The 15,286-nt window shown below is 37.9% G+C and overlaps 2 protein-coding genes across 4 annotated transcripts in view; one reads left to right on the forward strand and one right to left on the reverse strand.

Annotated features, from left to right (window-relative positions):
• LOC127438849 (uncharacterized) overlaps positions 1 to 15,286 on the forward strand; it is a 687,566-nt gene that overhangs the window by 290,598 nt on the left and 381,682 nt on the right. The window lies entirely within an intron of this gene.
• On the reverse strand, positions 1,131 to 8,731 carry LOC127438827 (thromboxane A2 receptor-like). Of its 3 annotated transcripts, XM_051694712.1 has the most exons (4): positions 8,596 to 8,731; positions 3,978 to 4,879; positions 2,639 to 2,772; positions 1,350 to 1,489 (listed from the first exon to the last, which is right to left on the reverse strand). In XM_051694712.1, exons 2-4 carry the CDS (start codon positions 4,791 to 4,793, stop codon positions 1,357 to 1,359), a joined length of 1,083 nt encoding a protein of 360 aa, XP_051550672.1. In that variant the 5' UTR covers positions 4,794 to 4,879; positions 8,596 to 8,731; the 3' UTR covers positions 1,350 to 1,356. The 3 variants fall into 3 exon arrangements, with proteins under 3 accessions (XP_051550671.1, XP_051550672.1, XP_051550673.1); XM_051694711.1 differs by lacking the exon at positions 2,639 to 2,772 and having other exon boundaries at positions 1,131 to 1,489; XM_051694713.1 differs by lacking the exon at positions 1,350 to 1,489 and having other exon boundaries at positions 1,739 to 2,772.

Consider the following 15,286-nt stretch of genomic DNA (forward strand, 5'->3'; position numbering starts at 1 on the left):
ATGTGTCCGATGGAGTATTTCACTGTGGCAATATAAAAATAGGTTGAAACTACAAAAAATCATGTTTCAAGTGAGTCCCTGCTCCATGCAGTTGTCAAGGCAGGCTCTTGTTCTTTGGTTGCGCTGCTTGTGTGGTTTGTTGACGTGTGGACTGCCCCCTGCTGACATGGCTCGTCAAAACGGATTAGATACAAGCTTGAATTGCTTGCACTTTTATTCAGGAATCCACTGTACGTAAGGGTCAGAAAGTATTATTAATTGCGGTGAGTTTTTTAATGTATCATTTTTTACCAAATTAATCACACAAAATTAACATGTTAAATCAGCAGCCCTAGAGCGAATTGATTTTTGAACGATTTTCACAGAAATTTGCTCTGCTCTTGTTTTTATGGACAAGGATCATTTTAATTCTTTTCAGCGCAAACACGCCTCCTTTTAATGCAAATTGAAGTTACTATATAACATGCCTTAGTCACAAAAGTTAGTGCTACAGTATTTGCCAGCCGAAATTAACGTAGGAATATTACCGCCTGCAGAAAGCAAGCTGTAAATGGAATTTAGTTTATAAGAGACATTTGTGTACATTTATAGCAATCATTGCACAGTAATTCATCAAATGATGATCAAACGATTCAGAAGAGCATTATAACCAGGCATGTATCTTATCGCACAATGTAGCCGAATGCATTTTCGCAATTTTAAAGAGGCAGTTCAGATATCTGGACTGCAGTGAAGTAATGCAGTACAGTCCCAGTAATGTTTACCAAATTGTAATAATCTGTTGCTTTGTCCACAACCTAGGACGTAGAACTGAACCACAAGATGAGGAATCGCGATGTGCGAATTGCATTCTGAAGAAATTTTGGGGTGTGTTTGCGTTGTTATCCTGATTTGCATAATTGCTTTCTCAAGCTGAGTGCTAAAACAACGCAGACAGTGCATGCAAATAAACAACACTATCAGCGCACTTCGTTCTTTGCAGATTCTCCCCGTAGAGAGGTATAAATGATGTCACAAGAACAAAAAAAAAAAAGGCAAAACGGTTGGTTATGCTTTGCGTTTGACGCCACCACAGACCTTTCTGTGACAAAATAGGTTTTATAATTACAGCAGTACAATCTACTGTACATGTTTAATTTGTTAAATTGCTAAAGGATTGAGAAGAGGCAGAGGTGATTTGAACTGATAAGGGAGTATCCTCCTGTTTGGATCTGTCTGGATTTTGTCGGACATGTTCCAAATGGCCATGCGTTCCTCCCAAAGAAGCACGAGTGAGCTTCCGAATAGAGGTTGAGAACGATGGGTAAAGGCTGACAATTGAGCCGCGGGACCAGTCCATCCTGGGGTAAATCCGTTTCAGTACGGAACGTCGGAATAGGATGTAGACCCAGGGATCCAAGACCTGGTTCCCCGTCGCAAAACGAAGCCAGAGAAGCAGGTAACGAACTTCGAGCCTGCTGCCCGACAACACGGTCTGCGCAATAAACACCTGCAAAGAGCAAAAAACTAGTATGTGAGTGAGAAATGGATAAAACAAAACAGAGAAACAGAATTGGCCATGTGTACTCTGAGCATGAGCCAACGCTTGAATTCCACTTGAGTCATACGTTGAAAATAAACAATCATTGCGATGCAAACACTGGGTCGCTAGGGGCATTTCATTTCAAAATGTTTACAAGATAACTTTTTTTTTTCAATAGAAGAAACAAGACCATAATATGTCGTGTGAGGGTGTCAGACAAACAATTTTCAGACCCAAAATGACATCATGTCGATAATAAATATTTGGTAATGTTTTTCAAGTCTCTGAAAACATTTATTTCGTAAATCTCACGTAAACTGTCAAGTACATTATTGATAAATAAAGGCTTCATTTCCTTCATGCAAAATGTTATTTCTATTTTTCTTTTTTAGTATTTCATTTTGTACTCAAAAATGACAGTAGAGATAATGGACATAAAATGAGTCGTGTGAAGCCAGTCACAATGTCAACTGGACACTGCAGTGCGTTTTCTCATGGAACTCTCTGAGGTTTGTTGTTAATATGAACACTTAGGAATAAAAAAAACAGTAATGAAAATCATGAGCTAGACATCACAGATCTTAGCAGTGTTCACTCGACAAAATATACACATGCTCAAACACAGAGAAACCCACACACAGTGCATTTGATGCAACAACATTCTCTTACAAACATTTTCCAGCTTTTCCACCAAAATAATGTAGTTCCTGCAGTTACTACTGTAATTTTTGAACTTGGTATTAGCTACTGAAGTCATTCAAATAAATAAACTGAACACAATTTATTATATTTATATATTACGTTATATAATATATACATTTATAATTTACAATAATCCTATAATAATTTATGTTTTTACAGTAGTAACAATAACTGGAGTAAATAAGGTATTTTGGTGGAAATGTTGGTTACCACGGTAATCATAGTCAGCTGTCAGGTGGATGATGATGCCAGTGCGCAGCAGCCATTCTTACGCTGTAGCTGCAAAGCATGAGCAAATGGCAGAAGCAGTTTGAAGCAATCGTATGTCACATTTGATGAGTGAGTGTGAATGGTGGTCGTTGTTAATTCGGATTGCAAACTGGATCAGCCAACCGGATTGGTCAGTCTACTCGCCTCAGTCTAGACTCCTGGCATAGGATGTAAATCCAGGGGTCACATATCTGATTGCAGGTGGCCAATCGCAGAAAGAACAGTACGTTATAAGAGTTCACAGGTATGGAGGACACAACGGTCTTCAAAATGTATATCTGTCCAGGAGAAACAAGGTTAGGTAGTGTCATTGAAACCTTAAAACCTTCTGGTGTGCAAAAAGCTTCAATTTTTGTCAAAAATGCTGGATTGTATGTCTGTGTGTTGTGGGGACGACTTCTCGATCTTTCCTTCAACAGGAAATGACTCTTTCGCATTAGGCTTATCAGTATCCCACACACAATTCCATTATGTTCCTCAACATACAGAACACTTCCTGCACCTTAAAATATTATTTGCAAAGCTGTAAACCTTAATACATCTGCCCTAATGACCTCAATACTGTACCTGTATTGAATTAAACTAAAACACAAACACCATTTTTTAGATAAATGTGATGAGAAGGCAGTGGTGGTTCTAGCTTGTATGGCAACCTGGGCGCCAACAAAATTTGGGGATTGGCTGTGGGAGCTAAAGGGGGGGGGGGTGGGGCGGGGGGCGGTTGAGGTGGGGGTTGCTGAAGGGGGGTCCATGCCGCCCCCAGCAAGATGGTGCCCCGAATAAGTAAAACCAGCAGCGTCACAGATATTTAAACAGTATAAGAAGCAGTTCTTGTAAAGTCACGTCACAAGTTTGTACCAGATGCTGCTGACATCTGGACTTAAAATTAGTGAGTCATATTTAGAGAACATTGTGTTATGAACAGTGCATAAACAGACTATTTGAAATCAGTTGTGAACAAAGAACTAACACCAATGCCATGTTTGCAGATAGAACCTAAATATATCAAAACCAGTCTCTGAAGTTTGAACAAGGCAACGGGCAGTAGGCAGCTCACTAGATTTTGAAACGGAGGCTATTAATGCAATAATGGCAGCTAATTCCTGGTCATTTTGGTCAACTGAGCAATGACAGGATACTAAATATTTAACCACAGTTCATGCAGTGATGCCTGCAGAATAACCCATCTTAAACCAGCCTAAGGAGGTTTGCTGGTCTTAATTGGTTTGGCTGGTCTCCCATCCTGGCCAAACTGGTTTTCAGCTTGGTAACTTGGTCTGCCAGGCCAGCCAATCTGACAGGTGCTCAAAACCAATCTAAACCCAGCTAAATAGACCATCCTAACCAGCTTAGTCAGTCTGGCTGAGGATCAGATGAAGACCAGCTTGGCCAGGATGGGAGACCAGCCAAACCAATTAAGACCAGCAAACCTCCTTAGGCTGGCTTAACCTTTTTTATCAGCAGTGATAGCATCAACACTTACCAGTAGAGGACACCAGCAGATAGATGCGATGACCATGATCAAGATCAACTGTATCATCATCTCCACTTCATAGTCTCGTCTCCTTTGACTGCCGTCTTTCCCGCAACACACTCTCAGAAGGGTGATCACGCTCACCGTGTTGAGCAAGAATGATACGACCAGCGACAGCAGACCAACCAGGGAGAAGATCAAACTGAAGGTCATGTCCAGAGGTTTGGAGCTGATGTTGAGGAAACACCATGATCCAGGCATCTGCAGGTGGTAACTTCCAAGCCCCCCCAGAGGCAACAGACTTATACAACCTGCCGTGACCCACACCATGGCCACCGTTGACAAGGCTCTGCTCTTGGACATGTTGGTGGTACGAGCGAAGGGTCGGTTGATCCCCACAAAACGCTCTACGGCCATGGCGGCCCCCAACAACAGTGGGCAAAGGCCATAGAAGACCATGGACATGCCCATGAAGTTGCAAAAGTGGCAATGGGGGTCCAGCTCGCGCCAGTTGAAGTGCGTAATATGGAAGGACACCACAATGGAACCGGTGACCAGGAGTCCCATGAAGTCAGTAAACACCAGGCCACCGAGAAACAGCAGGAAGGAGGAACGGGACCGGCTCTTGGTGTGATGAAATGTCTTGGCTAGCACCACCAAGGCGAAGAGGTTTGAGCTCAGTCCGAGTCCGCTAAACACAGCTGAGAAGTAGGCGGAGGCAATGGTGTGGTTGTATTCGAAAGGAGGGCTGTTGATCGAGAAGCACAGAGGAGTTTCATTGGCTGATACAGCAGTTCTATGGTTAGAGAAGAATGCTGAAAACATGATGGTAGCTGATTAATCGTCTTCTCCAGAGGGAACTTCTTCTGATTATTTCATCTTGAGAACTTCACACTTAAGGATCTGCAGGCCTGGTGGACATAAACACAAAAAAATGAATGGCAGTCAAAAGATTGCCAATGATTGCTAAGCAGTACTATAACTGCTAACAAAAACTGAAACAATATGATTACACGGGAAATAACATATTGCTTCCAAAAGTTCATGTACCCTGAAATTAACCCCATTCAGCAGAAATACTGACAAGCGGCATCCCCCATCAGACATTTTTGCATCAGTTTGAGCATTAACACATTAACCTTTAGCACAACTAATAGCTCAAACAAATTTTTACTCTAAAATTTAATTTTTACTCCACTGACAGTTAGGTTTAGGGTTGGGGTTTGGATTAGGGGTAGTGTTAACAAAATATACATTCCTGTAGACTGTATTACATCACTTGAAATTAAAAATACAACTCACTTTTGGCACCACCTTGTGGACATTTTACTCGGAAACTGGAGCTAACATGTGCCCATCGCCGAGGGCGATGGTTTGAATTTCGGAGAACATGGTCGATTTCAGCAGCAAGAATTCATATTGTGATTGGTCTGACTAGAACAAAAACGAATTTAAAAAACATAATTTGAGAAACTGAGACTAAAAAACTAAAAAAAATAAAAAATGAATGACTCGTCAAATGAAATAAAAGTTAACACAATTAATAGATTTAGTTTGCAATATAGCATATAATAAAATTAAAAACTTTTGCACTACTAATTCACACTAATCTGTTTTCATTTGAAAACGCATTGATTTTGCTAAGTTTATGCCTGTCATCCACACTGGAATGACATTTTTATCCACCGAAAATGGAGACTTTTGAAAACGCTCTCCACAACCGCATACTTGGGAAAACATTGATGTTAGGAAACTGAAAACGGAGGTTTCTAACATAAACAGATTAGTATGGTTGTGTATTCAATGGTTCGAGCATCTTTGGCTCTATAGGGTTGTTTGTAGTTTAAAAATATGATCTTGATATGACATTATAGGTTCTTCAGACCAGGACATGATGGGTTCTGAAGAACAAGAGGACTAGAGGTAAACATAAACACACATTGGTAGTCAAAAACGTAAAAACTTTCTAAGAACTGTATTTATGGATGTGTATGCGTGTTGTGTATTAAGCTAAATAATCAAGTTTGATGCATTGTTTCAGCATTGCTTCAATATTCCACAGCTTTCGAATAAACCGAATAAACTAGTCACATCCCATGGGTGTTGTTTTTCCAATCTTGTGCAGCATTGCAGAACTCGAGATTCTAAACAGATGTTCAACTGCACACGAAATCTAAAACATTAACTGCGTTCGATAAAATGTGCAGACTTAGCATTTTCCAACGCTTGCTTTTCTGTGAAACAGGCGTAAACTGGAAATGCAAGACATTTGATGAATTCGATCACAAAAAGCATTGGGATATTGTGTGTCCTTCATAATTTGTCAGGTTGTATAAACTAAACAAACCCCAATATCTGAAATAACCCTACTGGACTAAGCTGGTTTAAACTGTTCTAGCTTAAGCTGGTCTCCCAGCCTGGCCAGGCAAGAAGACCAGAACACCTTAGGCTGGTTTAAGATGTTTTTTTTCCAGCAGGTTCTCTGGTGTTTCCCTAAGAAATGGGAAGTATCAATTTGCATTAAACATCAGTGGCTTCATCCACAAATAATACTTGCTTTCCACATTTAGATCGATACCTTAAGTGCTATTATCTCTTTCCATCTCTCAGTCGTTATTTTTCATCAGCCAAAAGGCTAAACACCCAAATACATGAGGGGGACACAGGATGCTCACTGGACGATGGATCACAATGCTGTTTCCACTGCTTGGTTACTATAATCCCGGTTAATGAGGATACAGTATACAGAAACCTGAAGCTCTTGATGCTGTTAATGTGTCTCTCTTAGCAGCATAATTCCAAAACCAACTGCATTAGCCAAACACAGATCTTTCCACAGCACACGCTTGTGATCTAATTATTTAATAACAGGCACAAAAATAAGTTAGCCAAATGTCAGAGCCAGACAGTGGACTGGTTAGTGATCCCACAGTGAAATCGGAAACAGTAGGTTGTCTTTTCTTTAGCTAAAATCGCACTGTGCTTACCGAAACCTGAAACACTGCCCCCAGTGGCCAAAGCATTAAGTGTTGTTGAGCATATTGGTACTTGTGAGCTTCATTTCCCAGGTGTAATGTGCACAGAGGGGTGCCAAAAGAGATACACTGAAGAGGAATGTATATTTTATTAATTGTACCCCCAACCCAAACATAAACCTAATCATCAGTGTTGCATTAGTTAAGATTCTTCTATGATATTTAGCTTTTCAATGTAAAACTGCATCTCCGTAAATCAGATTCATGCACAGGACAATAAAACACCAGCAAAAAGAGATATGCAGCATTATTTCACAATTATGATATGTGTTCTGTGTTATATAAAATAACAGTGACATCCTTCCATCCATCCTTCATCCTTCTAACTTTTTTCTTAAATTCATACCATTTACAAGGTGTCCCACAAATATCACTCATATCTATTCAACTATGTTTAATTACTGTATATATTCGAATGACGTCATTCTGATTCAAGTGGTTCAAATTCAGGTTTGAAAAATCATTAAATTATTATATCTTAAATTTATATCATTTACAAGATGTTACACAACTATACTGATATCTAGTCAATTAAAATATAACTGGGTTATACTATGTTTTATAATTTATTATTTAGGCTAATAACATCATTCTGATTTCTGTATATAGGCTACTAGTGGTTCAAATTTAAGGTTGAAAAATCTTTATATCTTAAAGTTATACGGTTTAAGACAGATGTTCCACAAATATGAATCATAGAAGCTACATAGTGTATATCTTAATTATGATGTCACTGTTAGGCTATATATTATACATTCAAAATGTGTTTTTTAAATTTTTTTTTTTTTTTTTTTAAGATTTACACATTTAAATTTCAAAACAAAATTCCAGAAACTTTAATTGCGTAAACTTTAATAAAGCAAAATAATAGAAAATGTCAAATTCAATATTTGAAGTTTTATTAATTACTCGATGGAATTTTGCATGCAACTGAAATGTTTAAATGTTAATATAAGCTAAACAAATTGAGTGTACAATGACATTCTGATTCTGTATTATCTACAAGTGGTTGATTATAAAAAATGTAATTAAAAAAACGCTAATAATATATATATATATATATAATTTATTTATTTATTTATCTTAAACCGATACCTACACAAGGTGTTTCACAACAATTAATCGTAGCCTAATAAATAAACAATTATGATATATAATGACATCATTCATATTATTATATAGATGTGGTACAAATTCAGAATAACAATAAAAAAAATAACAATAATAAAAAAAATAAAAAAAAATATCTTAAATCGATACAAGGTGTTCCACAACTATAACTCATACTCCATACCAATTAATCTAATTGTGCTTATTAGTAATTAATAAATGCCGATTAATAAAGTCAAAACTTTGTATCTCTTACGAAATTTGATCATTTCCAGTTTGACCAGTGCCAGTGTGTTTTGGTCGAAGCATAAATGGTTACAAAACAGAAATGGGATTTTATGCAGAATAGCATTTATTCATATCATGGATTTCTTGGATGGGCGATTAAAATCCTACAATAAGCAAACTGCGGGTTGACTTGTCTAAAAACACCATTAATCATTTTCAAAAACCCCCAAAATATTAAAGCAGCCTACTAATACCTCTTAAAGCGTGTAAAGTTCGCAGTTCTCCAGAGCGCATTCCTCCGGTCGCGCGTCTCTCCAAAGACCCTCAAGATGTGCGTCTTATCACCTCCATCCCGGCAGAGCACTCATGCACACTCCTCTGATGTTGAGCTCAAAAACACGCATGACTGTGATGGTCATCCACAGATTATTCACATTACCATGTTTCCTCATTCCTGTTGCATCAGTGCTGCAGACAGTTCCCGGAAGAGCCGCTGAATGATACTGAGAGAACATCTGGATTGGGGCCAAAGAAAAACCTCTAAAATTAAAACCCATATCAGAATCTTCCAGAAACCACAGTTTCGGTTTAAATGATCTGAGACGATTAAAAAAAAACATGTTAGGACAAATGTTTTGTCTCTGAAGTGTGTATGTTGTGTAACTTGTGTTAGTATCTATTTGCAGGTCAATTGGTTTGAATTTTGCATGAGCGGTAATTGGCTCTGGGAAAATGGTTTTCCATCTTTACTTTTAAATAATGCACACAGTAGGAAAACTCCAGAGGGCATTTTAGAAACCTGACGTCAGTGAGTAATGACTGGAATTGTACTTCTGTGATCATGACAAACAGCCCCTATTTACAGAACTGGCTTTATTTAAATGACCAAAATAATGGGGGGGGGGGGGGGTGGTCGGGCATGGCCCACCCTAAAGATCCTTGTGCACCCTCCTAAACTTCTGACGCCTCACGGACCAGTGCTGAAACACCAGCCCAAGCAAAATGATCAAGAATTGGGGTCAACCTTATAAAGCACTACTAGGCGAGTTTAAACTCAGTTGACTGAATGTTTGATCATTTAATTTTACATAAATGTTTAGAACAACATCTGTAGAGTATCAACACCATGTGTCCTCAGAAGATTGAAATTTACTCTGTGTTTAACCGAGCGTCTTCAAAGAGCAAGTCCTTCTGCAAAGTATTACCACTTGTTTAGATACTTGTGCGTTGGGCAAAGCTGAAAGCCCCATGAGTGATAATGACTGCAATAAATAGCTCGGTCTGTTAGCTGGAGAGTCATTCACTGTTACATGGAACTTTAGAAGACTTAATGTCTGTTTCTCCTTAGTAGAGGAGTACATCCATCAACCATTAAAAAAACAACATTTAAAAGGATAGTTTATGCAAAAAATGTAAACTCTGAACTCATTTACTCACACTAATTTCATTCCAAACCAAAAAGACATCCTTCCTTCTGTGGAACACAAAATAAGAAATTTTGAACAATGCACTGGTCGCTCTTTTCCAAGTAATTACAGTGAATGGGGACTGATGCTTTATAGCTTAAAACGGATGTAAAAGCAACCTAAAAGTATTATAAAAATAGCCCAATATGATCTTTGTGCTTTATTTCAAGACTTCTGAACAATACAATAGATTTGACTGAGAAACATTTTGAAATTTAAGTTGTTATTCACTGATAATTTTCCCCTGCAGTGAGCCGTTAACTGAAAACACGCTGAAACCGGATCGAGTCAGTGAGTGAGTTTGAGAATGAATCATTTTTTGAACCAGATTAACCATTTTGCAAGCATTTGCAGAAAAACATATCCTTGCATAGTTTTGGTTTGTAAATAAACATTTACGGAAAGAAATACAGTATGCTGATTTTTTTATAATATATGTTTTAATAATGTTCTTTTCTGCCTCACTGTATTTAGATGTAGATGAATCACACCCGCGCGCACACACACTTACAGACATTCTTTGCAAAGACTGCCAAGTTTTACTGATTACTCCCCTTTCAGAGAATCTGAAGTATAACAAAAACCATATGACTGGATTGAGACTCTATAATCCAAACACATACAGCTGAACCTCAAAGCTGAACTCCTGACCCGGTTTACTTTATGCTTACAGACTTTTATGACATGTCTGGGGATATTTGCAGAAGTTGAATCTCAGCCGGGATAAGATCAGACATTAGAGTTTTCTAATTCACCTACACTTTCTCTCAAACTGATGATTCAGCATAGCGTTTGGGCAATTTGACATTATTAGCATTACTATCTGCCTTACAACACTGCAGTGAACTTTTGTCCCTATGTCACAGTTTCTAATATTCCTTCAGGTTACATACAGTATGCTGCTTCTGAATAGCTTCTTACTGGCCTAAAGCCATTTGTACACTGAAATAACCAGCTAGACTCTTTTTACTGGGACATGAGCGCTAGTAAACTTCTGCTTCAGAAATCTGATATATGGCTGTAAAGGTTTTTGCCAGGGAGGACATGGGGAACCAGGTTTCTTTCACTCAGGTAAGGGTCTTTAATGGAGTTACAGGGTTGCCACAACACGTCAGCTTCACGCTCTCACAATACTCTTTAGCTTCACAGTAAGATTCTAGCTTCACAATAACACTTTAGCTTCACAGTAAGATTCTAGCTTCACAATAACACTTTAGCTTCACAATAACACTGTAGCTTCACGAAGAGCTTCAAGATCCAGACTCTCTCTCCCTGGTCTGCTGGCAGTGTGGCTCTTTTATGCCGCTCTCCCCATGCTCACTGTAATTAGAGACAGGTGTTAGACATAATTTAGCTCAGATGCAAGCGCCCTTACCGCTTTCTCTCTATCTGGATGGACGCTTGACCACGCCCCCACTGCCACATAGGCTTATATGCAACATAACTGAAATATACATGTTCTTATATGGGTTTCAATGATCACATACTTGTACATACTGTATATGCAACATATTTTTCAAATCAAATACTGCACTTTTTATATATGAATGTAACCCAGTACTAGTGGAATTTCTACATATATGCTCAAATATATAAACTATATAGAGTATTTTTTTTATTATGTTCATATATGGCCATATATAAGATTTCATCACATGTTTGTTTTTACAATTTTACATTTTTTGCTCATCTGCAATACGTCTATTAGAGATATTTTGTACGTTTCCTCTCAGATGTCTATTAGACATTGAGCAGATGTCTTTGAGACATTTATGTTTTATAATGTTTGTAAATCTGATCTTTTTTAGATGTTTAGCAGATGTTAATTAGATTGTGATGCTTTCCAGATGAAAAGATCTAAAACAGACATCTCGGCGATGTATTTGTGCTATCTGGGCTGACATGTCTTTTTAAGATCTTTTCATCTGGAATGCATCACGATCATATTAACATCTGCTAAACATCTTAAAAAGATCAGATTTGCAAACATTCTAAATCATAAACGTCTCAAATACATCTGCTGAACATCTTAAAAAGATCAGATTTACAAACATTCTAAATCATAAACGTCTCAAATACATCTGCTGAACATCTTACAAAGATCTGATTTACAAACATTCTAAATCATAAACGTCTCAAAGACATCTGCTGAACATCTTACAAAGATCTGATTTACAAACATTCTAAACCATAAATGTCTCAAAGACATCTGCTGAACATCTTACAAAGATCTGATTTACAAACATTCTAAATCATAAACGTCTCAAAGACATCTGCTGAACATCTTACAAAGATCTGATTTACAAACATTCTAAATCATAAACGTCTCAAAGACATCTGCGGAACATCTTAAAAAGATCAGATTTACAAACATTCAAAATCATAAACGTCTCAAATACATCTGCTGAACATCTTAAAAAGATCAGATTTACAAACATTCAAAATCATAAACGTCTCAAATACATCTGCTGAACGTCTTAAAAAGATCAGATTTACAAACATTCTAAACCATAAATGTCTCAAAGACATCTGCTGAACATCTTACAAAGATCTGATTTACAAACATTCTAAATCATAAACGTCTCAAAGACATCTGCTGAACGTCTTATTGACATCCAAGAGGAAACGTCTTGTAGACGTATTGCAGACGATCAAACAACATAAAAAATAGGTCTTCCAGATGTAAACACACACATCAAATAGACGTCTGTGTGATGAACATACCGATTTAAGAAACATTTTCCCTGTAGTTGGCCGTTTACAGTCAGACCTAGCAATGCCCGATTCGCGACTGAATTCACTCTTTGAGAGGGTTCTTTTGAGTGAATTGGTCAAACTGGTGTGTGAAGCGTTCTGATTCGGTTCACGATTCAGTCCGAATCAGTCATTTTACTCACATGATACATCGATTGGAACGGTTTTTCATTCTCTAAAAAACAGCAACGGCATACTTTACAACTCAGGGAACAAACAGAGAGCTGGATAAAGTGAATATTTACCTACAGTACAATCAACTGAATCAAAACCAGCAAAGGCATTCTGTTGTTTCAATGCGATGAAAGAGGTATATCATCAAGTTCAACATGTGCAACTCGTGAACGACTCACTGTTTTTCCCACCCAAAACAGAATCACAATGCTATATTACTACATGAAAGCACTTAAGGTTTTTGGAAATGTACACTGGAGCACCACAGGGTGTAAATATCGTAGCTAATCGTTTTGTACCACGGTGTACATCACTGTACCATGGTAATGCCACAACGCGCTAATTCTTTAGAAAGGTAAATTTGAAAAACTTCATCTAGTGCTGTGTCATGCGAATAAGTCTTTTAGCCCAGCCTTTGGCTTTTTATCCCATAGTTACATTAATCACACGTAAAAATGTCTAATTCCATTTTTACATTATTAATGCTACAGCATTAATATACACAATAAATTCAAGAAAATCCCAGAAAGTCACAAGTATTTAACGCCTTTATGCTTTTTTTTGTTGTTGTTGCAAAAACTAAACAAATAAATTAAATAATCTCTATGAGGGAGTATGCCCTCGTCCCCCTTGAAAATAAGGGTACACTTAAAGTTTTTTCTTGATGGGGGCGGCTCCAGTAGGGTGCAATGGGTGTCTGTCTGTCTGTCTGTCTGTCTATATATGATCTGTTGTAATCATAGTCCTTTATGAGCATACAAAATGCATGTCAGTGTAAGAAAATGTCTTGCTGGCATGGTGTACAGTGCACAACCATATGGTAGCTTGATGTACAGTGTATTTCACCAGATGAGGTTTAATGAGGAATAAGGTTTATTATTATTCACAAGATATGAAGCTGGAGACCCGATGTGCTGACGGTGCACATTTCCATATAGTCAAATTTTTATTTGCTTGCTCTCGCTTCAGTTTAGTACACTTGATTTACTAATCAAAATAACAAAATATGCAATAAAGTGAGTATAAAAATATGAATGCACATTATCGATGATGAAAGATTTAGATACAGCAAATCCCCACGAGGTGTCAGTGATTGTTTTTATTTCACCTCTAGAGACGACTGTTATACCAAGCCGTTCTAATTGTAGAATCCTTCGGTGTCGGCCACAGAGGAAAATGGAGGAATAATATATATATATATATATCGTATTGATTTTAATCGGTAAAAACCGATATATCGGTCTACCTAAAGTTTTTACACCTTTGGTAGAGTTAACATTGCTGTTTCTGGCTGTCCGGGATGCTAAAACAAACAGAGCTATATATCGAAAGCACCACAGTGTTTAGTTTTTGGAAGAATTAACCTAGAAATGACTAACCTAACTATGATAAATTATTTTAACGTTGAAAAAATTACCCAGGTGCACTTTAATATTGGTCTTTTCCAATGCTTTATAATGCTCTTCTCCAAATTCCAAAGTCATTTTATACAATAAAATTCAACGTTTTTATTGGCTTTACGCTCCCATAAGCATGAATGATCCATGCAACGCTGTGATAGGTCGTCTAGAGTGGTGAACCCGTGTTAATAAGCACAAAAAAAGCCATTCAGCCAGCGCATCTGAATCCAACTGCTCTGTCAGTCAAGTGGCAGTCAACTGCAGCTAACAAACCAACCGACAGGTTCTGCTTCATTTCACCCCGAATCAGTGCATTCCATGTAATTAAATTAAAGGCCTGCTGCCATGCCCACAGGGCAGCTTGTCAAACCGCCCCTGTAATTGGGCACAGGCACCTGCAGCGCATATGCCAACACCTGATGCCCTCGATACCACCCTGGCACATGGGTACAGATGAAGGTCACGGCTGTTCTACTGTTTTACAATGCGATTTGTGTGCAACACATACACAAACATATACACCTGACAGGAGAAAGTGCAGCATCAATCCAGGCATTTACAGTTCAAGTCAGAAGTTTACATACACCTTAGCCAAATACATTTAAACTCAGTTTTTCACAATTCCTGACATTTAATCGTAGAAAACATTCCCTGTCTTAGGTCAGTTAGGATCACTACTTTATTCTAAGAATGTGAAATGTCAGAATAATAGTAGAGAGAATGATTTATTTCAGCTTTTATTTCTTTCATCACATTCCCAGTGGGTCAGAAGTTTACATGCACTTTGTTAGTATTTGATAGCATTGACTTTAAATTGTTTAACTTGGGTCAAATGTTTTGGGTAGCCTTCCACAAGCTTCTCACAATAAGTTGCTGGAATTTTGTAGGCCTCCTTGCTCGCACACGCCTTTTCAGTTCTGCCCACAAATTTTCTATCGGATTGAGGTCAGGGCTTTGTGATGGCCACTCCAATACCTTGACTTTGTTGATCTTAAGCCATTTTGCCACAACTTTGGAGGTATGCTTGGGGTCATTGTCCATTTGGAAGACCCATTTGCGACCGAGCTTTAACATCCTGGCTGATGTCTTGAGATGTTGCTTCAATATATCCACATAATTTTCCTTCCTCATGATGCCATCTATTTTGTGAA

Source organism: Myxocyprinus asiaticus, chromosome 50, assembly GCF_019703515.2.
Source record: "Myxocyprinus asiaticus isolate MX2 ecotype Aquarium Trade chromosome 50, UBuf_Myxa_2, whole genome shotgun sequence".
NCBI lineage: Eukaryota > Metazoa > Chordata > Actinopteri > Cypriniformes > Catostomidae > Myxocyprinus > Myxocyprinus asiaticus.

Coding starts and splice junctions, on each gene's coding strand:
- LOC127438827 (XM_051694711.1), bottom strand. CDS start 4,793: ATGTTTTCAGCATTCTTCTCTAACCATAGAACTGCTGTATCAGCCAAT. Junction 1,490..3,977: donor TCTGCTGGTGTCCTCTACTG/GTAAGTGTTGAT, acceptor TGCTCTTTGCAG/GTGTTTATTGCGCAGACCGT.